Source organism: Lampris incognitus, chromosome 13 (assembly GCF_029633865.1).
Source record: "Lampris incognitus isolate fLamInc1 chromosome 13, fLamInc1.hap2, whole genome shotgun sequence".
Taxonomy (NCBI): Eukaryota; Metazoa; Chordata; class Actinopteri; order Lampriformes; family Lampridae; genus Lampris; species Lampris incognitus.
The window spans coordinates 32,602,887-32,630,380 of NC_079223.1; the positions used below are offsets into that span (position 1 = coordinate 32,602,887).

Consider the following 27,494-nt stretch of genomic DNA (forward strand, 5'->3'; position numbering starts at 1 on the left):
GAAAGTTGATGGAGAAGTATAGAGAAGGCCAGAAGGAGTTATATTGTGTCTTTGTAGATTTAGAGAAAGCATATGACAGGGTGTTAACAGAGGAGGTGTGGTATTGTATGAGGAAGTCGGGAGTTACAGAGATGTAGGAGTGGTGCAGGATATGTATGAGGGCAGTGTGACAGTGGTGAGGTGTGCGGTTGGAATGACAGATGGGTTCAAGATGGAGGTGGGATTACATCAAGGATTGGCTCTGAGCCCTTTCTTGTTTGCAATGGTGATGGACAGGTTGACGGACAAGATCAGGCAGGAGTCTCTGTGGACTATGATGTTTGCAGATGACATTGTGATCTGTAGCGAGAGTAGGTTGCAGGTGGAGGAGAGCCTGGAGAGGTGGAGGTATGCACTGGAGAGAAGAGGAATGAAAGTCAGTAGGAGCAAGATGGAATACCTATGCGTGAATGAGAGGGAGGACAGTGGAATGGTGAGGATACAAGGAGTAGAGGTGACGAAGGCGTATGAGTTTAAATACTTGGGGTCAACTGTCCAAAGGAACAGGGAGTGCAGAAGAGAGATGAAGAAGAGAGGGCAGGCAGGGTGGAGTGGGTGGAGAAGAGTGTCAGGAGTGATTTGCGACAGAAGGGTAGCAGCAAGAGTTAAAGGGAAGGTTTTTTACAAGATGGTTGTGAGATCAGCTATGTTATATGGTTTGGAGACAGTGGCACTGACGAAAAGACAGGAGATGGAGCTGGAAGTGGCAGAGCTGAAGATGTTAAGATTTTAATTGGGAATGACGAAGAAGGACAGGATTAGGAATGAGTGTATCAGAGGGACAGCTCAGGTTGGACGGTTTGGAGACAAAGCAAGAGAGGCAAGATTGAGATGGCTTGGACATATGTGGAGGAGAGATGCTGGGTATATTGGGAGAAGGATGCTGAATATGGAGCTGCCAGGGAAGAGGAAAAGAGGAAAAGAGGCCAAAGAGGAGGTTTATGGATGTGGTGAGGGAGGACATGCAGGTGGCTGGTGTGACAGAGGAAGATGCAGAGGACAGGAAGAGATGGAAATGGATGATCCACTGTGGCGACCCATAACGGGAGCTAACGAAAGTAGTAGTAGATTACACATCTGTAGCAAACACCTCTATTAGACACCAGTATTACACACCTGTATCACCCACCTGTAATGCACACCTCTATTACACACCTGTAACACATGTCCCTATTACACCTGTAACGCACACCTCTATTACACACCTGTATCAAACACCTGCATTACACATCTGTAGCAAATACCACTATTACACACCAGTATCACACATCTGTATCACCCACCTGTAATGCACACCTGTATCACACACCTATATTACAAACCTGTATCACAAATCTGTATCTCACACACCTGTAACACACACCTCTATTACACATCTGTAGCAAATATCTGTATGAACACCTGCATCACGCACCTGTATCACACACAGACAACCAGGCTTGCTTCCACCCTCACCAATAGTTGCAGTCATTGACAGGAAGGAGTACTGGCCCGAGTTTCATTCATTCATCCACATCTACTCCTCCCCCCACCACAGACACATACACATCTCTGACCCTCCCCTCTCTCCTCACCATTGCCCCGAGCCTGAGGCAGGGGTAGCGAGCTCTGTCCAGCCCCATCTGTCTGAGGCTCATGGCTCCTATGGTGGTGGGTAGTTCAGGCTGAAGGTCCATGGCCCACACATACTGCAGACAGCACAGGGCCAGACCATAAAGCAGGATGAACGGAGAGCACAGCGTGGCCACATGGCGTCTGAGAAAGATGGACAGGAGGGTTAATGTCCGATTACTTAAAATCAGATTACTTGGCAAATTTCAAAATAATTTAATGTCTTTCATAAATGAATAACTTTTGGGCAAAGACAAAGAAGTTATGAGTTTCATCTGTGTGTCTATTATGGTGCATGGAAACAATTTGTTGATGGTACAAGCTAACTTTGTGTGACCACAAAGACACCTTAAATGTTGAACATGAGCAAACCTGTCTGTACTTCCTGTTGATATAGTGACCACTTGGATATGGCAACATATATTGGCCAGTTATGACGAAGCAAGTGTTGGTAATATAATGGGCTCTAAAGATATAAAATACAAGAATATTTAAGTGGCTGTAGATCCTGGATGCTGGTGCAATACCTGGCTCGTAGTATCCAAATGAGACAAGCCCACAACAGCAGCACAAACGTCAGCCAGCTGTGGTACGTGATACTCCAAACCTGGAGAATAGAAAAAATGTAATATAGAGAAATAAACTTTGTAATAATCAAAGAACCAAACATTAGCCCCACCTTACCGATACTAGGCTGTGCTATCTTTTACACAGTGCCTACAACGAATCGCACCAATGGCAGATGATATTTGGGCAGGCGGTTTGGGTGAATTTACAGCCCGGCATATTTATGGTTTCCGATTCTTTCGAGTTCTGAGCCAAAACTCAAAGCTTCTCTTCAAGAGAATGAAAGAAAACAGTCATGGGATATGTGATACGCCAACCATTAGCCCAACTGCTATTATAAGAACGTTGGCATTACTACTATTACAACATTTAAAATAAGATAAAAGTATAATAGTTATCAAAGTTACCCTTATTAACCAAATGTTAGCCTTGTTAACTCATAATGTATTGAAACCTCGTGTGTGAGGGAAATGACAGTTGACTTAATACAATATTGGCAAAATGTTGGCGTATTTCACCCGCTGAGCCAACAAAAAGTGTATGAAAAATAAAACACTGATTAAATCATATCTAAAATAAATGATAGACAGCAGAGTCCATCATTACCTGAACAAAACAGTAAATGAGTAAATTCTACATGTTATAATAGATGTGTTACGTTCTGGTGCTGACAGCCTGCCATCATGGCTCCCAGTCAACCCACAGGTACCAACCAGACTAAATTACCAGCTATAGAAAACCCTGTACAGTGTCTTACATCATCAATATTCACATAAATTCATGATACTAAAGGTACACTTGATCAATACACACTAGAATAAGTTGATCATAACAGTAATCATACTTACCATCATAGCAATGAGAGCACAGACATAGCTCTGTTGCATGACCACTCTGCCCAGCAGGAAAAAGGGATTTTCACTCTGTTGACCACTAGGGGCGCCGCCGACACCTGCAGCTAAAGGTTATTAATGTCAATAAAAAGTCTAAACCGGTGGTGTCCAACCCTGCTCCTGATTTAATACACGTGATTCTCCTGATTACCTACTGACCAGGACCTTGATTAAAAACCTGTCAGAAGGGTAGCTCTCCAGTAGGCTGGAAACCACTGCTCTAAAGCTTATCTATCATGTTTATTAGGAGACCAAATGTAGAACGTGGATTAAATGTATTTCATTAAACAATAACTCCCTTTTTTACAACCTGGGTTTTATTATCATTGTTTTTTTTCCATCATTCTTATCTGTGATAATCTAATTTTACACACCAGCTTCATTTAGCAGATTTTGGACACAGGACCATCGCTGGATTCAGCTGTACAACGGTGTCTTATACAATCCCCCCCCCCTTTTCTCCCCAACTGTATCCGGCCAATTACCCCACTCTTCCAAGCTGTCCTGTTCGCTGCTCCACCCCCTCTGCCGATCCGGGGAGGGCTGCAGATTACCACATCTCCTCTGATACACGTGGAGCCGCCAGCCACATCTTTTCACCTGACAGTGAGGAGTTTCACCAGGGGGACGTAGCACGTGGGAGGATCGCGATATTCCCCCCAGTTCCCCCTCCCCCTAACAGGCACCCTGACCGACCAGAGGAGGCACTAGTGCAGCAACCAGGACACATACCCACATCTGGCTTCCCACCCGCAGACACAGCCAATTGTGTCTGTAGGGATGCCCAACCAAGCCGGAGGTAACACAGGGATTTGATCTGATGATCCCGTGTTGGTAGGCAATGGAATAGACCACTACGCTACCTGGCCGTTTTATACAATTTTCAATGCAATTTTTTTAGTTTTGTGCTTTGGTTTTTGGGTTTAAATGTATCTGCAGATCTGAGCACTGAACTTTGGTTTTCATTTCCAAATACCTGGGTTAGATAATTGGGTTAAATTGGACTTGTTGAGACATGTCTGACACTCCTGTTCACTTGTCCCACAAGACACCGTTGTAAAGCTGAGTGCAGCGGTGGTCCATGTTCACAATATACTAAATGAAGTTGGTGAGTAACATAATAAAATAACTGATATGAATGATGGAAAAACTATGAAAATAAGACCCAGGTTGTCAAATAAATTTTTTTTTTAAAAATCCTTTAAAAATAAAGCCACTTTATTTTGTCATTGTACGGGTTACAATGAATGTGTTCTCTGCATTTAACCCATCCTATTGTATAGGAGCAGCGGGCAGCTGCAGCACCCGGGGACCAACTCCAGTTCTTCCTTCCACTGCCTTGGTCAGGGACACAGAGAGGAGTATTAATCCAAACAGGAGTATTAATCCAAATCTTGTTGATGGTGGAAGGAAACCAGAGCACCCGCAGGAAACCCACACAGACACGGGGAGAACATGCAAACTCCACATAGAAAGGACCTGGGATAGCCTGGGGTTCGAACCCAGGACCTTCTTGTTGTGAGACAACAGTGCTAACCACTGGGACACCGTGCTGCCATGAACCACATATTAATTTTGAAATGACTGACCTATTACTCATCAGTGGCAGATGTTAGAGCAGCTTTTGTAGAGTAATGACCAGTAATGGGAGTTTTAAAGTGGAAGCAGGTAATTTTTTGCTTTAACGTATTATCATTATATTCATTTTGGTGTCATAGTAAGATGTCTATGGGAGAATGACAAACGCACCATTCAGAACTGGTGGTTTAAGTTCATTATATCCACCTGTTGTTCCACATGTAAAACCTCCCTAATTGGAGGCTGAATAACTGGGACAGGTAAATGAAATGAACTTAAAACACTAGTAGAGGTGTTATCTGAGGACCTAATTGAGAACCACTGGTGTAGAGACTGGATTTTGGTCCTACCAGCATCCGGCTTGCTGGCTTCATCCTCACTCCATTCTGCTCTGGAACTTTCTGACTTTCCGATAGACAGCAGCATGACCTTGAATACACACACACACACATACACACACACACATGCATGCATGCATGCATGCACGCCCACACACAACAGCAAATTGAGAAACACATAAACACACTGACAAACTGCTGGTCCATATCAATAAACAGGATATATTTGTTAGTTTTTTCCTGCATACCTCGGTGTCGTCCTCACATTGTTCTGGTGAGCTCCATGGATGAAGCTCCACCTCCTCTCGTGACTCGCCCTCAGTCTTCTGCTGTCTCTCCTCCACAACCTGCCATCACAGATTGAACATCAACAACTATTCTGTGAAAGAACTTTCCCTCCACACAAGGAATCGTTTTCAGGGATTTAGAAGAACTGTATGACTGAGCCCAAGAAGTTTCACCATTCAATCTAGAAAGGTTTTAACTTGGTCTCATTTGCATTTAACTTTTCCATCTCTTCCATAGAAGTGATGATGATAATGATGGTTGATTAGTTGATTAGCACTTTTATCACCACTTGTCAAAAAAAAGGTAATCTGTGAATTTCAGTCTCCACGGCATACCTTTTGCTGCTGAAAAATATGAATATACTCACTATGGTTTTATTACATACTTGTATTTTTACTTTTATACTTATTACTTGTTCACTTTTTATTTTTATTACACTCAGACTTCGATATCTACCCTCGTACTTGCTTTACAATCCTCTTATCTTTTTGTGTACAGGTGAATATGCTAATTGAGACCAATGTACCAAGACAAACTCCTAGTCCTGAGTTTGGTTCATTAAAGGAGACTTGACCTGCAGGAAATAAAGGTTCTGTGTCGCGGTGGCCGTCGGTGTTTATGGAGGAGCTCTCTGTGAGTAAGTGGGTTAGCATGGCCAGTATATCGTACATCAATATCAATTCTTATTGGCTGAGACAGACTTCATGAGGTTTACAGCACACTTTTCTAAATCTATACTTCCCATTTAATTTGTTAAAACTGAGTGAATCTATTAGTTTTTACAACTATTTTCTACAAAATAGCACAATACCACAACAAAATATAATATTGGTTGATTGAATATAAAAATAGGAGAAGGTGTGTGGGAAAGATTAGCTATTTATATCCATCCATCCATTATCCGAACCACTTATCCAACTTAGGGTGGCAGGGATGCTGGAGCCTATCCCAGCAGTCATTGGGTGGCAGGCAGGGAGACACCCTGGACGGGCCACCAGACAACAACAGGGCCCCCCCCCCACACACATTCACACCTAGGGACAATTTAGTATGGCCGATTCACCTGACCTACATGTCTTTGGACAGTGTTAGGAAACCAGAGCACCCGGAGGAAACCCACACAGACACGGGGAGAACATGCAAACTCCACACAGAAGACAACCCGGGACGACCCCCCAAGGTCGGACTACCCCGGGGCTCGATCCCAGGACCTTCTTGCTGTGGGGCAACCGCACTAACCACTGCGACACCAATCTGCCCAGCTATATACATATATATATATATATATATATATATATATATATATATATATATATATATATATATATATATATACATATTGTGAAAATTATACTACAGAGAAAATTATAAGCGTAAATAAAAAGATGCAAAAGCAAATGGGAAAAACATACAGAAATAATTGCAAAGAAAACAAAGAGCACATGTGTGAATGTGAAAGGCCATGGTAAATCTCTGCTCCTTGGATCAGCAGCTGAACCTTCATGACTACCTGTCTTGCAGACTCTGGGTGGGTGGGCACAGCGTGGCTGCTGCTCTTCAGCATGACTGTGATGGTGACGTAGAGGAGGAAGAGGATGCCCGGGTTGACATAGACCGGCCAATCAAAACTGGAGTTGAGGATGAAGTCATGAGGCGCCGAGCAGTTCCACGGTTTGACAATGTCCTTCAGACCAAACAGTCTGCAGAGAAGACGAGTGAACAGCAAAGGTGAAAATGTTTTTTTTTAAGTTTCCATTATTGATTTATTTTAATCAGGTTTATTTATTGATCGTTGTGTTGATCACTTAATGGTGTATGAGCATGAAAAATCCTTTCGAACAATTACATTTACGTTCTCAGATCATCTGTGTAACTGGTATATTAATATATGTTCCTCAAAGCAGAGCTGGGTTTGAAGGACTAGGTTACAACAGGTTGTGTTGAGATGGAGGGGCCCTGCCGGCCTTCAGTTTATCACATATGACATAAGTTCCAGGTTTTCAACTGTCAAATTTATTCTAGTCTGTAGCAACGAGGGTGCACACTGGATTTACAAGTAGTGCTGCACTTGCAAGATAAAAGAAAATCACAAGGAAATAAACAGTACAAAAAGGTAAAACCAGTAAACAACGGAAAGCTCTTATAGTCACCACAATGGATGGATCAATACAAAGATGATTGTGGTCCAGCTGACGGGTGAACTGTGTTAACTGATACACCGACATTACACCACCTGTTCAACAGTCAACCATGTGTATTTACACGCCTCCAGCCCATTTCTACACCATCTGGTTTCTAACCAACGTTCAACCAGACGGCGGCGTGAAATCATAAGGCATTGATGTGAAGACCTGCACATACACGTCTCTATATGGTCATAATTCACCATCACCGGCCTGAAAAACCTTCTGTGATGGTGCCAGAATACTTCACACGTCTCAAATGTCTCCGCCTGATCTCATCATTTTTATCCTTGTAAGGGAGAAAATTCTCCACCAGTAATGTCATGTTACCTTGTTTTTTGTTATCAGCATTTGTTTTAAAATGCATTCCACTGAAAAGAGGCAAGAAAAAGGTGAACAGCTGTCAAAACATTAACTACTAATGGAAATCCATTAGTAGTCAATGAGACGCATTAAGAGAATAAACTAAATACTGTTTTTAGTCACACAACTCCAAAACTGGAAAATGTTCTTTGTCATACGTCACCCTAACTCTTCATAAGAAAACAAAAACACATCTGTTTACAACAAAAGCCACTCATAAAAAACATCTTAATGTGTCTGGATTAGTGCATGTAATATAGGCACCACCGGATCTATCATACAGGCAACCTGGTCACGTGCCCAGGGACCCCCGAGCCTGAAACAGCCCTCTGTGATGGGAGGAAAAAAAATGTATGCTTTTATTGTTTTATTTTTTTATGTCGGGCTCCACAGAAATATGACACAAAGCTTGACCCATTCTCTTGATAATTATCAAATCAGAATAAAATAAAAGTTGTTTTAATGGAAATTAAGTCTCATTATTGATTGTTTTATTGGTGAGATGTCTGAGCAGGTGGTGACTGGTGAGCAAGCAGCACTGCACTGTATAGATTGGCTAATGGTCAAGGTGGGTGGGCATAGAGAGCAGGTGGCTTATGCTGCACAGATTCAACATCAGTTTTCTTAAGCCATGTTAAGGTTAAAAACTGTAATTAATATTTACCTGACCACTATCAGTCAGGCTGTATCAGTGAGAAGTCCATCCATTATCCAAACTGCTTATCCTACTCTCAGGGTCGCGGGGATACTGCAGCCTATCCCAGCAGTCATTGGGCAGCAGGCGGGGAGACACCCTGGACAGGCCACCAGGCCATCACAGGGCATTTCTTTAGCTATTCTTCTCAAGAGCCTAAAAACACCCTGAAGCTGAAGCTAAAAATTTAACCTTCAATCTCAGTCTGTGGAAGATTGAGAGTATGAAGAATGAGCAGAAAATGTCAGATGTCCACTGTACTCAAAACTCACAACACCTGCATCTAACACTTGGACTAAATCATTGGCTTTTTATCCTTCATCAATATTGAATGTTCATCATTCTAACTTCATTATTTAGTGCTAATAAGGAGTTATCAATTCATGTCAGATTGTAACTGACAACTAATGCTCCACATTGTTGGAGACTGCGTCTCGGGTTTGAGAAAGCATCCTAAAACTGAGGGTATGAATTGGGTAACACAAGTTCAATAAATACAAACTACTATATGCTGTAAAACACAACACTAGGGCATCATGAAAACAAGCAGATAGCATGAATCGAAGAGCCGACAGCCTTCATCATCTCTTCCTGTCCTCTGCCTTCATCTCCTCCTCCTGTCCTCTGCCTTCAGTCGTCTTTCTACCAACAGCACAAAGACTCATTCCAGCAGTTACATCTTCTCTGTAGAAGTCAAAGCAATTCCCATTTTCAAAGGAACCAAATTTCACTTGATTGCCCTACAGCTTTCACCACTGATGATTCCATCAAAGCAAATTAAGGTAAGAAAAATCTTTTCATTTCATTTTAATTTAATTAGAGATCGTGGGCAACTATCACATTACACTCATTCATACCATAGCAGCAGGCATCAAATCCTATGCATCTATAGTGTTGAGATTTGCATAAATTGTCATGATTTATTTGCAATAACAAAATTGGTGCTTATATCCGAGCCTTGTGCCTATGTCATACACATTATTAAACATTGTCACTATTTGTTTAACATGCCAACCTAAATCCCGAATGAAAATGAGGATTTTTAAAGCCTTGATCAGTATAGCTGATTACTGGTACAGCCCTCATCTTGTGACTAATAGAAATTTTAATAATAGCTCTGATTTGTCAAACGATGGAACAGTTAGCGCAGTGGCCTCATGTGCATGCAAATATTATCTTCCTCAGATGCCTTGCCCGGCGAACAAAAACTAGATGCGACAAGTTCATTACGTATAAATGAGAAAACATGCGATAATGGATTTAACTTTTATTTTAGCTAATCTACCTTTCAAATTACCATTGCTGTCTGTGTGTGGCAACGTCTCCAGACCTTGAGCTAGTTAGCATGTCTAACCGAACTGACACCAACGTTAATCAATATATCAATGCCTTGGCAGTGGTTATAGCTCGTTTCCTAATTTCAGTGAGAAGTGTGCGAGAGAAATTGACAAGCAGCAGAAAATGGACAGCGTTAACCAAAAGTCCACGGGAATGCCAAAATAAAGAAAAGGAAAGGAAAAGAAAGATAAAGAAGTGGCCACAATAAAAAATGTTCTGCTAATGAGTAGGTTTTTCAAAAAAAGCTAAACCAAGTAGAGAAGAGGGCATTCCGATGGAGGATGTCGAGCGAGCTAGTAGTAGTGATAGCCTGGAAGCATCTACCGTCGGTTGCAGCAATGCACAGCTGGATTTTGAGGACTTGGTCACAGAGCTTACAAAGAAAAAGAAAGAAGAACTTCCAAAGGTAATAACCATTTGATTATTCTGGCTGTGCATTGAGCAGTATTATCTGTTATGATTGTGTGCTTCTGTATATTTTGTGGATGAGTTTATTTAGGATATGCTATTTGCATAACGTGTGTGCTGCATCACTGTGGTGTGATGCTGCTATGTTGTGTTGGAGTCAGTTTGTCAAGTTCATTATAATATGTTGGTTGTATTCATTATAATATGTTGGCTTTTGCAATTCTGTGTGAAGTTGCCTAGCTCACTTAGTGAGCCTTATTTTGAAATCTGCACTCAGCAGCTGTGTGATTACCTTAGGATGGCATTGTTGTAAGCCTATTCCTAGTCAGTCGCATTATTATGAATCAGTTATAACTGGTGTGCTGTCTGCTTGGGTGGTTTTCACTGAACACAAATATTGCCATAGTGTAGAGTCATACACTGTCTTGGGATGATTTAATCCATTGTTTCCTTGTCTTGTAATTCATAAGTGAAATGGCAGTACTTGGCCTATTGAACGGTTATTGGTTTTCTGATTTTGGATTCTAAATCAGATATGGAATGACCGAATGATACACGGATAATACCTGCTCAGCTGGACTGGTGTGATTATGGTCTGGTGGATTTGACATGCTAGCTTGACTGGAAGCTGAAAATAATGAAGGTAGGGTTTAATGGCTGCTGTGGGTGACGTGGGGTGGGCGTGGTGTGTGCACGGGGGGGGGCTTGAATATAGGTTTAATATAAAGTAATGTAGGCTTAATATAACTGATGTAAAATGACAGCATGACTGTTTTTCTTTAAAATGCTGATGAAAAACCTTTAAAGACAAATTATGAGATAGCTGTCTGATGTTAAATATGGTGTACCTCAGGGCTCAGGTCTTGGCCCTCTACTTTTCTCTCTTTATATTTCACCTCTTGGCCAAATTATACACAGTCATGGAATAAATTTCCATTGCTATGCTGATGATACTCTGATGGGACTTCTAGGTACTTCTGCTGACTTATAAAACCCTAAATGGGCTTGTCCCAGCATACCTGTCTGATCTCCTTAAACCATACATTCCATCTCAAGCTCTCTGCTCTCAAAATACAGGGCTCCTGTGTGTACCCAAAGTTAAATAGAAGTCAGCTGGTGGCAGGGCATTTTCCTATCGGGTCTCATTCTTGTGGAATAACCTGCCTGCTGCCGTCAGACAGTCAGAGTCTGTTGAGTCCTTTAAATCCAAAATGAAAACTCATCTTTTTGCCTTAGCCTACAGTTAGCTGCCTTTAAGTTGAGTACTTCAGGACCTGTACTGAATTGCCTTATGGTTTCTGTCTCGGTTAATTTACCAAACTTTGTTCTGCCAACGAGATTATAGTGGGCATAGATTATTGACTATTGGAAACTGTTTTCTTCTCTCTCGTGTCTTTTTTCTCTCTCTCTCTCTGAATAATGTCTTATCCTTTCTCTTCTTCTGTGTGTGTGAATGGTGTGACGTGAGACTCCCTTGTGTGCACGTACAGTCTGTCCCCCTCCCAGGTCTCCATGGTGATAGTGGTCGCCACCTGGACACTGCTTGGCATCCCCCTCATCACATTTTCTTTTTATATATCTTATAAATCCATATAATTTTGTTATGCTGTTTCAATGGTATATCCTTCTCTCACTCAGACATGTGACTAATGTTCTTTTTTTCTTTTTTTGCCTACATGGTGACGGTGGTCACGTGGCTCAGGTCCTGGGCTTTTCCAGTGGTGTCTGGACACTGCTTGGCATCCTTCTCATCATATTCTTCATATAGCTTATAATTCCATTATAATTCTGTTATCCTCTTTCAATGTTGTATTCTGTAAATTGTGTAAACACAACATCCATTGCACACCTGTCCATCTTGGGAGAGAGATGCCTTTTCTGTTGCTCTCCCTGAGGTTTCTTCCTATTTTTTCTTCCTGTTAAAGTTTTTTTTTTTACGGAGTTGTTCCTTATCCAATGTGAAGGTCTAAGGGCAGGATGTTGTATTGCTGTAAAGCTCCCTGAAGCAAATTTGTAATCAATTTGTGATATTGAGCTATACAAATAAAATGGACTTGATAACTGAGAATTTTCCAAAACCAAAACTTCCAAAACCACACACACACACACACACACACACACACACACACACACACACACACACACACACACACACACACACACAAATATGCAGGTCAACACACTTCATGTAATCAAACATTACCTCCCATGTTAAACACACAGAGACACATGCTGTTCTGACAGGAGGGTTTGCTTGACAGCTGGCTTGGTAACATTCATTCTAAGAACTGTCAGCACAACTGCTGATGAGATGTGAGTGAACGTGAGAGAGACAGAGAGAGAGTGAGCGAGAGAGAGAAATGCCTCACGTCACAGAGGAATGCTGTATTACCACCTGATTCTCCATCTCTCGTTCCTCACAGCATATAAATAACTCAACTGCTGAACCAAAACCTCCACAACACCTCAAGGGAGATTCCACACATCTCTTCACTGATCTCTCCATTTCTTTCCTCCAATTAACAGAAGAACTCTCACGACAGTCGCTTTCTTTAATCTCGTTTTCAAATCAGCTCTTCCACAATGATGCAATCCAGGATTTTCTCCATCAGTAAATGTTTATGTTCTCAATGTGTATGATTGAGCCAGGCTCCATAATCCTACCAGTCATCTTTATCATGGTTGGAGACACTCTCCAGTCTCCGTATACCACTGGTGAAATGTTTTGACCGGGTAGGACAAACTGGTGCAGCAAAAAACACGAACGTGTTGGAAAAAAAGACTGAAACGTGATGTTGATGTGTCCATGACAATCAGTATGACTGTACAACAGTGTTCTCATATAGTCTGATGTAGCTTGTAATACATTAGACTGTCTGTGTTAGCTTTGGTCCCAGGATCCGTTTTTACAAGGGCAGGAACTGTTTACTGCTGAGCTGATGACACACCAGCCACAATGGCTGCTACATCTTGTTTGTAGTCCCAGAAAATCAGTGTCAACAGGTCTGTTTTTCTGTGTCTCCTACATCCAACTATATCACAACACCGTTCTACTGGAAGACCGATGTGTGTGTGTGTGTGTGTGTGTGTGTGTGTGTGTGTGTGTGTGTGTGGGTGTGTGTGTGTGTGTTGCCCTTACCTGGCCCACAGACTGTGTGGTGGGAACAGAGACTGGACCAGCAGACTCTGGTACAGGTACAAACACACCAGGTGACCGGCGGTGAAGAAGCCCACCATCACACACAGCGCATTGAAACCAATATGGCTGATGGGAAGGTGACATGCCCACCATGTGCACACACAGATGAAAAGGAGGAAATAGACGGCTGAGAAGGCTGAGGGCAATGTGATGCCTGGAATTAAAATAAATAAATAAATAAAGGGCACAGAAACACCATTGACACAGTTGTAAGTAAGATGTCTTCTATCACCTTCAAGCTGCTCAAATAAATCAATCTTTAGATAAAAGTTTTAAGTGTTTGTGATGTCCCAGCTTGCTTTTCTGGGTTGTCGGTTAGCTAAAAATATGATTTAGACAAGCTAACGTTAGCTCTGCTAACTTGCTGCTAAAGTGTCTGTTTTACAATGTCAAAGTTAAGCATCCAGTCAGAATATGATGTAAATAATATGTAATGTCAGATACTCAGTTGAAAATGTGCAGTCAATACCAGACCTACTTCATATTACAAACTTAAGACAATGACCCTGTATTGTTCTGTTCACAACAAAGTCAAACAACAGCTGTGATTCACATCCATGACTCTGTGCTTTTTTTCACCTGACGATCAACCTACAATAGTGTAGAAATCTTTTCTATTAAATAAACATATTGTGTGTGTGTGATGTTGGGACTTTGACGACGTGGAAGCACAGATGTACTCTGTTAAGTGACTCATGCATGGTCCCATAAACGTAACAGTCATATTTCACAGTGAAGAATGTCCTCCTGTGTATTATAAAGGACACATTTTTGTTAAAACCTGTCCTACCAGCCAAAGCCAGCAGGCTGATGGCCAGGATCCTCCCCAGGTCCCTGAGACATTTCGGGGCTCTGGCTCTCAGATGCTCAGCCAGCTGCTTCGCTCTGGCTGTGGTGGAGAGCTCTTCATCTGGGTCATTGGGGGACGATCTCTCATCCTCATCTTCATCCTCATCCATCTCCTCTTCCTCTTCCTCCTCATCACCCTCTGGTCTTTCTGGCGGCTGTTCTTCAAGCTGAGGTTCAGAAAGAGACGGAGTGAGACAGAGAGATAAAAGATGCAGAAGGCTGCTGACTCACCACATTCTCATCCTTTGGCGTCTTATATTGATTGACACAACTGACAAAGTGCTGATATATTGACATGGAAGGTCTCCTTCAGCATCTGTACAGAAACAGCAGGTGTCCGTTAAACTTCAAGGTCTGATTTTGGAATATCAATTACACAGAGGTTAATGGTTAGTTAGGGTTAAGGTTAGTTAGAAGTTAATTCAGCTCACGCCCACATAACATCTCAACACTTCAGTACACGACACCATTTGATGAAAATGGGCTCAGGGTGTTCAACTACTTTCTTTCTTTTTTTTTTTGCTGTATTTTCCCCCCTTTTTCTCCCCAGTTGTACTTGGCCAACTACCCTACTCTTCCAAGCCGTCCCAGTCACTGCTCCACCCCCTCTGCCGATCCAGGGAGGGCTGCAGACTACCACATGCCTCCTTCGATACGAGTGGAGTTACCAGCAGCTTCTTTTCACCTGACAGTGAGGAGTTTCGCCAGGGGAACATAGCGCGTGGGAGGATCACACTATTCCCCCCAGTTCCCCTTCCCCTCACGAACAGGTGCCCTGACCGACCAGAGGAGGTGCTAGTGCAGCGACCAGAACACATACCCACATCCGGCTTCCTACCCGCAGACATGGCCAATTGTGTCTGTAGGGACGCCCGACCAAGCCGGAGGTAACACAGGGATTCGAACCGGCGATCCCCGTGTTGGTAGGCAATGGAATAGTCCGCTATGCTACCAAGACACCCCATATTTATTCCAAATGCTTATAAGAAATACAAAACCTAAATATCATTTTGGGAGAACTGAACGGTATCACAGCTAATGATGTGGTCGTTCCCATCAGATGTTCTATTGAACATGAAAGCATCCACATCTAGTTCCTAGGTAGATTTAAAACATTTATTTATACAGCATGCTGGGCCCATGTGAGACACCTGTGTGTCTAAACATCTACTTAGCAAATCCAAAATCAAGTAAGCAAAGTAATGTCCTCATAATTAAAGATGCGTACTCAGTCGGTATCTGCAGTGAAAAAGTGTTATTGGTGCAACACTAATAAATACTGTGTATAATAATGCTAACTACCAGGATTTACAGGTCTAATATTTGCTAACCTTGCCTTGTTTCTTAATAGGATCATTTGCTTGATGCTCCATGAAATATTTTTTTTCAATGTTAAACGGCTCCTCCATTTTACCAGGACCATGGGCATGCACTTTTTGTTCTGCTAAAAGATTCAAGTTTTCATAATGCTTTTCCCAAAAATACAAATAAGAAACAACTAACTTCATGCATGTTGCATTTCTGTCTATTTACCAAGTATAGGATCCATCCATCCATTCATTATCCAAATAGCTTAGCCAGCCCAGGGTCGTGGGGATGCAGGAGCCTATCCCAGCAGTCACTGGGCAGCAGGCAGGGAGACACCCAAGACAGGCCACCAGTCCATCACAAGGCCCACACAGACACACACACACACACACAGACACACACACACACACACACACACACACACACACACACACACACACCTAGGGACAATGTAGTATGGCTGATTTACCTGACCTTCATGTCTTTGGACTGTGGGAGGAAACCGGAGCACCCGGAGGAAACCCACGCAGACACGGAGAGAACATACAAACTCCACACAGAGGACGAACCGGGACGGCCCCCAAAGTTGGACTCCCCCAGGGCTCAAATCCAGGACCTTCTCGCTGAGGCAACCATGCTAACCACTGCACGCATGTGTTAGCTTTTACAAGCAAATTCTATCCAAAGGACAGAACTGTTAAGTGCTCATGACTTATGAGCATATTTATATACTGCAAGGAAATAAGCAGGCTACTTTAACTAAGCTGGTGATCAGTACAAGTACAGGATGAGGTTGGAAAGATAGACAGTATAAAAAAAGATGGCCGCAGCGTCTGTGACGTCACCCCTTGGTTTCTAAGGGGCATTTAGAAACCTTAAGTTTGCCATGCTTGCCATCTTGTCAGTCGCTGGAACCAGAAAATCCAAATTTGGGCAATGGGGTGGAGCAGGGGTGGGGCCTCGCTGGCTGACAGCTTAACAGACCTGTCAATCAAGGCAGACACTTCCCCAACATGCTGTTTTTTCATTCTTAATGTCTTCTTAACGAAACAAAAATGTTCCAAATAACCAGCCTCACACTGTGTGCCAGAGTCGAAATTACCGATTGAGACCCAAACTACCTGCAGAAACAAAATTACTGACTTTGTATTTGAAGGTAGAAGTTGAGAACTTTTGGAGCCAGCCACCTTGGTGGAACTGCAAGTTGAGACAGCTCTGCAGTGGCTTCATCTTCCAGCCCTGGTGGACTAGTGTCTCAGCATGCTGCTCATGTACACTGATTTGATGGCAATGTTCGGTCAAAAAGGCAAAATCATTTTGGTTTAACGTATTTCTTACTAGACTATAAAAGACTAGACATGATCTGGAAATACTAGGTTGGCAAGTTGGGCTCCAACAATGAAAAGTCAGAATACCAAATGTATTTTGTCCCACCCAAACAGCAAGACGCACTAAATTCAGACAGAAATGCACGGCTGTCAACACGCTCTGATCCGTGAAGTTTCCAGGCACACACAAGAGCACGCCAGATGTCTGCAAGTTTTTACTGAAGCTTGTGAAAGTGGGTTAAGTGAAGCAAATAATCCTGATCTCACAATGGAGAACAGGAGGAATTTTAATTCCAAAAGACAAAGTCTGGGCTTGAAAGGCTTTCAAAGTACTGACAAATACGATTTGTCATAAAATGTAGTCATTAAAACAACCGGGGAGAGCTGATGAGAGTACCATCACACCCCAGTAACACAACACCAGTGGGGTAAAGACTGAAGAATAAGAGACCGACAGTACGCCTGAAACCTCATGCCCATCGTGTCTGTGAATGTTCTCATTCCCATCATCTCATTCCCTAGTTCTCATGCCCATCATTTGTCCATCCTTCTACCAAGTAAACTTAAACAAACCTACCAGCATACTGAACATTCTCAGCTATCACATCAGGAGCCCAGTGATGCACACCCCGACCTCATAACACTGCTTTTTAAAGCACCGTATCACTTAATATGACATCATCATTTTCACAGATGGATCAATGATTTTTATCAATAAGCTGAAAATCAGCTTATGACACAGACTAAATGACACGAGCAGCTCTGCCGGGAACTGAGTTGATATAAAAAACTTGATTATATATTTCACACTGCTGTGTTGCTTTACAGCCAGCTGTAAAACTGTTAACTCCTACTTTACCCGACTCGGAGAGTTTGTCTGGACACAGCAGCATTATTCTTAATGTGGTTATGTGGATTTGCATCAATGTGACGGGCCCAGTAGTTTGTTTTCATACCATGAATCCCAGAGTTCCCTTTGGAATGAACGGGATCCTGAACGCCTTCACATGCAGGTCACACTTTTTCCACGATCACAGATTTTGGTGTAACACTGGCAAGATAATCCAGTGGTAGTGTTCACAATCTCATCTGACACAGTCATATTGACCAACATATATCTGTACCAAACATTTAATTAAACCTTGTTAAATGCCGGATAATGTTTAGCTTGTATTTTAGCACTTATCATTTGCTGTTCTGCATTCGACATTTAAGTACCTTCTTCTTCTGCTTTTCCTTTGCAGCAGACTCAACACATTTCCTGTGTGGGCTCCATTACATTTGAACTCTTGGCAGGAATAGCAGACCCCTCCAGCACCAATGGAAAATGGCATATAAAGGAGCAATTACAGATTGCTAATACAATGAATGGCTGTTGCTACAACAATGCCAGTCGGAAAAGGATTAAGTATGATATCTGTAGTTTGAAAAAGTTGTGGGTTACATATGTACCAAGAACAGGATGCATGACGGAGAGCCGTGGCTCTCTTCACCTGTTGCTCTTTTTTTATGTGTGACTCACATGCAAACTCCTCCCAGCTGCAAGTCTTTATGGTTAGATCAGTAAATATAGATGGACTAAGTGCAATGCAGACACACATAAAAACACACACAGACCACACAGGATGGTCTGTTTGCTTAGGATTGATGCTATGTGTCACAGCAGAGCAGACACACACTCCGGCTGGTTTAATAGCCTGGTGATGACAGAGAAACACACAACTTTCGTCTATGACAGGACATCGACAAGTTGAAACAACTCAACTTCATCTGACATGACTGAACTTGTCCAATTAACGTCATCTGACGTGGACATGAATTATCATTTCAAAACAGGGCTAAAGGTCTCAGACTTAGATGAACATGAGAAGATAGTTCAGTACAAGTCAAAAGTGCATTATGAAGGACATGCTTTGTCACAGCCAATTGGTAAAAGCTCACACAAGTCAAATTGACCTCATTGGAAGCCCTCACCTCTCTCTCTCTCTCTCAGAATCAGAATCGGAAACACTTTGTCGTTTCATTTCATGCACTTGTGCACATGAAATGAAATTAAACATCATTTCCCACAGCAGTACAACACAACGACAAGACTCTCTCTCTCTCTCTCTCTCTCTCTCTCTCTCTCTCTCTCTCTCTCTCTCTCTCTCTCTCTCTCTCTCTCTCACACACACACACACACACACACACACACACACACACACACACACACAAACACACGCACACACACACATACGTTAATATAGGAAGTAATCCCTCCTCTCCTATGACCCACATTTCTGTCTGTGTTGATTATTTGGATGGTTGCCGTGGCAATAAGACTGCAGGAAACAGCTCTTTCTTAACAGCCCTTTCCTAACAGATATACAGTCATGGGGGGGGGGGGGACACAGAGAGGGCGAGAGAGCGAGAGAGAGCGGACCATACCAAGCCAACCAGTGATCAAATTGGTCACAGAGGTCTCATGTCTCATTTGGTGGCGTTATGGTTCATTGTGTTCTAACGGGTATTATCTCTGTTCACCACTAGAGGGGGCGATTGGTCTGTTGCAAATCCTTTGCCGTCATGTGGAAAAACGATAACTCCATGTTTGAAAACGCCTCTGTTCACTTGAAGACCTGTTTTGAAACTAAATGTTAACTAATGCAAAACGCGGTTGCAGTATGTTTCCACTGTGATTTTTACGGCTTTGCATCCATTTTTATTTGTATATAAACATTGGATATTTCCATAACTGTAACTGTGTTGATGGTAGTGTTAGTGTTGGATTTACTGATCTGATATGCTGTATTTCACTACAGTGTTGTGCTACTAAAAACACTGTCAAAGGCCATGTTATCTAAAACCAAATGCTAATCTGCAGATGTCTGGCGACTTTGATTTCATAGATCCTCAATCTCCTCCTTACCATCTGAAGGCCATAAATCCACTTCTGTAAACTTTTGACAGGCTTTTCTAGAGCTGCTGGAACTGATTCCTCATCTATGCAAACCCCTTCCTCATTTGTTTGGCTTCACTTTGATTCCAGTCCAGTTTGGGTTATTATTTGATTTGGGTAAAAGCTGAAGGATGAAGGGGCATTTCTGGACACAGTCGTCATTCTGTCAATATTTACAGTCATGGAAGGGAGGATTAGCCTCTCCCTGCTACCCATCCCTCATTCTCTACACCTTCATCCACTGTTGAGACAGACTCTGTCTTTCTTCTGCCTTTTCTAAGACTTTCTGCTAGAGACAGACAGACAGACAGACAGACAGAGATAGATAGATAGATAGATAGATAGATAGATAGATAGATAGATAGATAGATAGATAGATAGATAGATAGATAGATAGATAGATAGATAGATAGATAGATAGATAGATAGATAGATAGATAGATAGATAGATAGATAGATAGATAGATAGATAGATAGATAGATAGATAACATCATTATAATGATGCCTTTAGTTTCATGTGTCCCCTTCAGTTTTATCCCACATGAATAGTGGCCGCTGCAATCCTCTTTAACCGCTTTAAAATTTCTCTTTATTTCAGTAACACACACACACACACACACACACACACACACACACACACACACACACACACACACACACACACACACACACACACACGCGCGCGCAAACAGGAACTTACTGAGGTGATGTTAGCACAAGCCACCATCTCGCTGTTCTTCATCAGTCGGCTGCACAGGATCATAAGGACCAAAGCAACCAAACACACTCCGACATCCGGACAGAAGAAACGCAGCACACTCCACAGATCATCCAGCGAAAGCCTGAGGAACACACACACAGAGTCAGTCACACACACACACACACACACACACACACACACACACACACACACACCTCTACATACCTGGACAGGCCTATATGCCTGGTTATTAGTATGTCCCACTGTGAACAGTTGTCTGCGAGCACGGCGTCCAGAGGTGGGTATGTGTAAAGGACAGTCTTGAAGCAGATATGAGCCAACACAAACAGCAGACTGGTGCAGAATAGTGCTCTGATAAACCGACCTGTGTGACCTGAGAGAGAGACGAGGGAAGAATCATTCAATTTAAACTGTTGTAAGTTAATTTCTTTGACAAATTCAGTTCATCCTGTTTTTACTAAACTACCGATTCACAATCTGCTTATTTTAACCAGCTGAGACTCATTGACTTCCAAATTTCAAAGTAAAGTTTTTAATACTTATCTCTAGCTCCTAGCTTCTCTAACTCAGTTTGTGGTTCCAGCAAAGTCTCTTAAATCATACGTGTTGTCTTACACAAATGACAGAGCTGAGGTGGGTCTATGGTTTTGACACATTAGTGACCTGTCAATCACTCCAGAGAGAGACCTGTCAATCAAGACAACCACATCCCCAAACATTCCCATGTTTGAGCCTTTATATCCTCTGAATGGAACAATAAGCTTCTAAATCCCCACCAAGGCACACGTTAGGAGAAGTGACATTGGCTATCGAGACCCAAACTTCTTGTTTACAAAATGGATTGACTTTGTATTTCTACAGAGAAGTTTAAGTTTATCCCATTGACTTCCACACAACCGGAGTCTTTTTGGAGCCAGAAGACATTTCCATATCGGCTTCATAATTAGACGTGATGGCTGTAGCTTGGTCAGGAAACGGACGGATCAGCCGACGCTGTGTGGTATAAACCTGGTCTGAAATAGACTCGAGTCATTTTAGGGATGGACACAGACACTGTGTTACTGAGTACTCCCATAAGGGAAACAACATCCCTGAAATAATTATGTGTCGTTTTCCCATAACAAGCATTGGACAAATTTCCTCTATGCTGAAAAGAAGATTTGACACGACGGAAGGGGGGGAAAGTCAGAGAAGACACAACATGTACAGAGTAAAAACAGTTTAAATGTCAGCAGGATGATGGAGGGATGTCTGGGGAAGACAGACAGATGGGTGATGAGGAGTTAAAGGGGACCATGAGAATTCTTCACAGGGTTGAAATTACCCAGCTATGGGTTTAGATGACAGCTAGATTACATTGGATTTAGACTAACATGAACCACAGCGCCGACTTCAGTCGAATGGACTCAGTAAAGAGACATGAGTATTTATAACTTGAGTTTCACAAGCTGAACACTGGAAAACTCAATTATCTCATGTAGTTATGTATCTGTAACTTTTTCATACTAAACAAATGTCACATTTGATGCTTTTTCCTGCTGGCATTTTCAGAGAAGCGGCCATTCATTGTGTTAGCGCTCTTGAACTGCTCCTCTACAAGCTACTTTTCATTGGTCATCAGGTATTCCCATGTAATGGAGCCCACACACGGGATGCACCGAGTCTGCCACACAAGAAGAGGAAGAGGAAGGAGAAGAAAAAGAAAATGATGAAAAGGAGAAGAAAGAGAAGACGAAAGAGAAGGAGAAGAACTCTTTCATATCATACATAGAAGAGAAAGTGACAGCTGCTAAAATACAAAGCTAAACATGATCCAACTTTAATCACATGTTGGATATGTACTGACATGTTGTTCAGTATTACCATGTTGGATGACACAACAGTGTCAACAGTCTTCATGGAAACCTGGCAGTCACAGAATGACTTTCTACAGCTAAATCTGGCAACTCCACCACGATTTGTTTACATATAGTCCATGGGCCAGACGATATTTCGGTACACTCAAGGTGGCAAAACTTACTTATAATTTTTGAAAGGATCCATGTCTGTAGATGATATTTTGGTATGATAACCATTCCTGAGTGGCAGCTGTATCACAGTTATCAGCTCATGAAGTTAACCACCCGCTAAACTAAATTGCATTTTAGACGCTGGTGCATATCCTGGTTTAGCCTCATGGTCAGGACATTTTTCAATGTTCTATAATATTGTCTTTGGTATCATTTTAAAGGGGACCTTCTTAGCTTTCATTCAAGCCCTGTTGTGGATATTTCTCACAAATATAGAGGTCACTTGAGCTCTTCAACCCGTCAATAACACACATCTTTCTGCAATGTTCGCCTAAACTATATACTTTCTTTTAGCCCTGTGGCATCTAGGAATATCAGGGACACAAAACACAAAAACTGGAATACTCACAGGACTGTAAAGATTCAGGAAATGTATAATATACCCATACTATTTCATTGTGTGAGGTGATTGTGAGCCTTAAATGAGAACTAGACCAAAGCCAGTTAGGTCACAAACTGGTCTCTATACATTTGTTTAAATACACAATCAAAATACATGATAAAAAGGAATACCATAGTGAGGTAATGAACTATTTTAATATTTTAAACAACATTGACATTTACATATACTTAGTCAATGATACATGTAATCCCATATCATTAGTGGGTATATGTAATGGTAATGGGTAGGGTAATGGGTATATGTGAATATGGTTACATTATTGTTATCAAGCTCTGGGTAACCAAGTCCAGAATCAACATCCTGTGCATCAATAGACTACTACCACAGTAATACCATCAGAATCATCACACTGTCATTCATCAAACTGCTCGTTTCTCTCATCATCTGACTCCCCAAGTTCAAAGTCCAGTTCTGGACCATCCTGCTGTTTTTGGTTACTGCAGGTCTGTCACCTGCACATGTCTGTGCATGGAAGTCCATTTGACAGGCACATGCAGCTTGGCATTTTGCATGAATGCACACACTTGCATGTTAGCATTTCCAAGACCACATCTGGTGCAGGTGGGGAGCGCATCCAGTAAATGGCCAGCTTGCCTTCATCATCTGTCCATCCATACTCAGTAAGGCTTGGCACCACAGGGTTAGCCTGCAGACAGCACTTCCATATTGCTGCCTGATAGTTGGCTCGTTGAACATGCATAAAGAGACAGTCTCTACATGGTGGCAGCTGGCTGGACTCAACCTCTCCCCTTTTGGTGCAGAAGAGCTGGTAACGCAGTTTGTTCACCTCAGCAGTGCTGCTATTAGCAACATACACTCACTGGCCACTTTATTAGGTACACCTTGCTAGTACCGGGTTGGACTCCCTTTTGCCTTCAGAACTGCCTTAATCCTTCGTGGCATAGATTCAACAAGGTACTGGAAACATTCCTCAGAGAGTTTGGTCCATATTGACATGATAGCATCACGCAGTTGCTGCAGATTTGTCGGCTGCACATCCATGCCAAGTGAGAGCCACGGGTTCGCCACATCCCAAAGGTGCTCTATTGGATTGAGATCTGGTGACTGTGGAGGCCATTTGAGTACAGTGAACTCATTGTCATGTTCAAGAAACCAGTGTGAGATGATTCGAACTTTATGACATGGCGCGTTATCCTGCTGGAAGTAGCCATCAGAAGATGGGAACACTGTGGTAATAAAGGGATGGACATGGTCAGCAACAATACTCAGGTAGGCTGTGGCGTTGACACGATGCTCAATTGGTACTAAGGGGCCCAAAGTGTGCCAAGAAAATATCCCCCACACCATTACACCACCACCACCAGCCTGAACCGTTGATACAAGGCAGGATGGGTCCATGCTTTCATGTTGTTGACGCCAAATTCTGACCCTACCATCCGAATGTCGCAGCAGAAATCGAGACTCATCAGACCAGGCAACGTTTTTCCAATCTTCTATTGTCCAATTTTGGTGAGCCTGTGCGAATTGTAGCCTCAGTTTCCTGTTCTTAGCTGACAGGAGTGGCACCCGGTGTGGTCTTCTGCTGCTGTAGCCCATCTGCCTCAAGGTTCGACGTGTTGTGCGTTCAGAGATGCTCTTCTGCATACCTCGGTTGTAATGAGTGGTTATTTGATTTATTGTTGCCTTTCTATCAGCTCGAACCAGTCTGGCCATTCTCCTCTGACCTCTGGCATCAACAAGGCATTTTAGCCCACAGAACTGCCGCTCACTGGACATTTTCTCTTTTTCGGCCCATTCTCTGTAAACCCTAGAGATGGTTGTGCGTGAAAATCCCAGTAGATCAGCAGTTTCTGAAATACTCAGACCAGCCCGTCTGGCACCAACAACCATGCCACGTTCAAAGTCACTTAAATCACCTTTCTTCCCCATTCTGATGCTCGGTTTGAACTGCAGCAGATCGTCATGACCATGTCTACATGCCTAAATGCATTGAGTTGCTGCCATGTGATTGGCTGATTAGAAATTTGCGTTAATGAGCAGTTGGACAGGTGTGCCTAATAAAGTGGCCGGTGAGTGTACATCCGACAGGTGAACTGCTCAATTTTCTGGAACAGCTCATCACTCACATTCCATGTCTGTCCCAGTTGGCTAAAAGTCTCTTGGCAGGAAGTGTGCTTTCTCACTATCTTCAGGGCATTCAGCTTCCCTCGACCAGCGAATGCACTGACAGTGTCGCAGCCTGTGAAGGCATGTAAGCCAAATAGGCTGTCACAGATGCTGTCTCCAAGTGAACTTGCCAGTTTGGTGATGTCGACAAACCGTGTGCGGTTCTGAGTCCCACACTTCTGGTAGATGGGACAGGTGATGTCCTTCTGGAAGCCAAGACAAAGCACCATGACATCAGTGTCCTCAGCTGTGATGATAACTGACTCTGAGCCCGCATTTGCTGCATGCAATGCATGCAGGAGCAGACGGGTGTCAGCTTCTTCATGTGTGGAGTGCAGTTCTGCTGCTTCCTCACACCCATCTTCTGTCAACTTGTAGCAGGTTTCCTCACAGGTCATGTACAACACCTTGCCATGCAGCATAGCTCTGTATCGTGGGAGTTTCCGCTCTTCCACCAGAAACTTGATGAGACTGGTCTTGTTGGAGGAACTGCACAGAAATTTTCTCCACTGCTGGACGTGGTGTCCCCCTGCAAGATTCTTGTACTGGAGAGTGATGTCTCCACCCCGGTTCAGTCGTTCAGCATCTTTGATCGAAGTCTGGTGATAGACATCAAAAACAACATCAATCCTCCCACTCTGTGCTCCCTCATGGAGGACCTGGGTCAAGGCTGACTCTGCCACCTGTGCAAAGGTTTTGTTGTTGCCATTCATTTTTTGGACCAGGCTCATCCCATCAATGATGGAAGTAGATGGGATTGGGATGTCTTCTGCAGGAGATACATTCTTTTCAAGCTCTCTGGCAAGTGCAGCCTTGTTTGTTTTTCGTAAGGACCCATCAGCATTTGCCAGTGCCCATGGTAGTGGGCCCAATGGGTAGGCAAGGACATCCTTCAGATTCACCTTCCTGCTTTCAGCCACCAGGATCATGTGACTGAAAAGGTTTCTATCTGCCTTCAGAACCACATCCTGTGCTTTCTTTCCATGAGCTTGTTTTGTGCTGACATTGGAGAATGTTTTCAGACTTTGCTTGGTCATCTTGTCGTGGAATTTCACAGGTGGTGGGTCTGCATCTAACCTTGTTTGCTGGAATGCTTGGTAGGCCTCTTCTCCTTTCTCAAGAGCTCTCAAGAGATCTATGGTCACATCAGGTGGAGCCATGTTGCCAGTGGAGAGGCTAACCAAATCAATCTCATCAGGGGACATAGGATTGAGCCAGTTATTTTCCATAAGGTCCATGAGAGACTGGACATCTGCTTCATCTCTCTTGATCCTTGGACTCTGTAGATCTGGATGAGACCATTTGCACCTGCCTTGACCTGTCAGGTCTCTCAGCTGTCTGAGGTACATGCTTCTATACTCAGCTGTGAGATAATATTTGGTCACAGCTCCTGGCTTCAAGCTGAATCCCTTTGTCCCTCCAGCTGTTTGGGTGTCTTTGTTCACCGTTTCTTCTATAGCTTGGTCAACGGGGATTCGGCCAAAGGGATTGGTGGAGCCCAGTTGGACTGAGAAGCCTCCTTCCATGAATTCTGTGTACACATCTGGGTGTGTGATGGGCAGCTCAGACATCTGGGCGTAGTAGTAGGGGAGGTAGCGTGCATAATTCATCCTGTCATAAGCAAAGCACCATGGGATCATTGCTCGAATGCTAGCCAAGTGTAGCATCCAGTCTCCCTCTCTGGATGCTCGGATGAGCCCCAACAAGATTTCAACCATGTCCAAATAGGACATCCAGAAGTTCGAGAGGCTGCCGTTTCCACCTCTAAGGAACTCACGGTAGACTTCAAATAGATCCATGATGCGTGTACAAGAGCTGTTCTCGAGGACCTCCTTCAAAGCATGTTGTGAGACTTCTTTCTCAAGGCTGTCAATGGTCTTCAGTGTCTCATTCAGGTGAACCATGTCATTCCTGTGAGTTTCTTCCAACCAGGACAGGAAACCATTCAAGGTCAGTCACATGAGAGCCTCATACAGGAGCTTGTGTAGTCGCACTGCCCTGTTGTACTTGCGGCCATCCATAACACCAGCAATTGAGCCTTCTGCAATCATGCCAGACTCAATGCAGAGGTCTTTGAGTCCAGCATCTTGGAAACGCTTTCCTATTATTGCCAGCAGTGTGCAGATGGTGTGGAATACCCCAAGCCTAACGATGATATCATGGAACTTGTCATGGTGTTTCCATGTGATCTCGACAGCCTTCGCATACAGGGCTTGGTCAAAGACACAGACAATCTTCCTCAGGCCTAAGC

The 27,494-nt window shown here is 43.0% G+C and overlaps 1 protein-coding gene across 4 annotated transcripts in view; it reads right to left on the reverse strand.

The window, feature by feature from the left end:
* piezo1 (piezo-type mechanosensitive ion channel component 1) overlaps window positions 1–27,494 on the reverse strand; it is a 178,998-nt gene that overhangs the window by 83,566 nt on the left and 67,938 nt on the right. For all 4 annotated transcript variants that reach the window (XR_008811284.1, XM_056292214.1, XM_056292213.1 and 1 more), the window contains 10 exons: window positions 20,849–21,017; window positions 20,624–20,765; window positions 14,290–14,515; window positions 13,440–13,653; window positions 6,825–7,014; window positions 5,275–5,373; window positions 5,039–5,117; window positions 3,066–3,175; window positions 2,178–2,257; window positions 1,614–1,794 (listed from right to left, as the gene is read on the reverse strand). Coding sequence is in view for 3 of the 4 variants with exons in the window: in XM_056292214.1 (XP_056148189.1) it covers window positions 1,614–1,794; window positions 2,178–2,257; window positions 3,066–3,175; window positions 5,039–5,117; window positions 5,275–5,373; window positions 6,825–7,014; window positions 13,440–13,653; window positions 14,290–14,515; window positions 20,624–20,765; window positions 20,849–21,017 (1,490 nt within the window). In the remaining variant the exon portion in view is untranslated. The remainder of the gene's footprint in view (window positions 1–1,613; window positions 1,795–2,177; window positions 2,258–3,065; window positions 3,176–5,038; window positions 5,118–5,274; window positions 5,374–6,824; window positions 7,015–13,439; window positions 13,654–14,289; window positions 14,516–20,623; window positions 20,766–20,848; window positions 21,018–27,494) is intronic.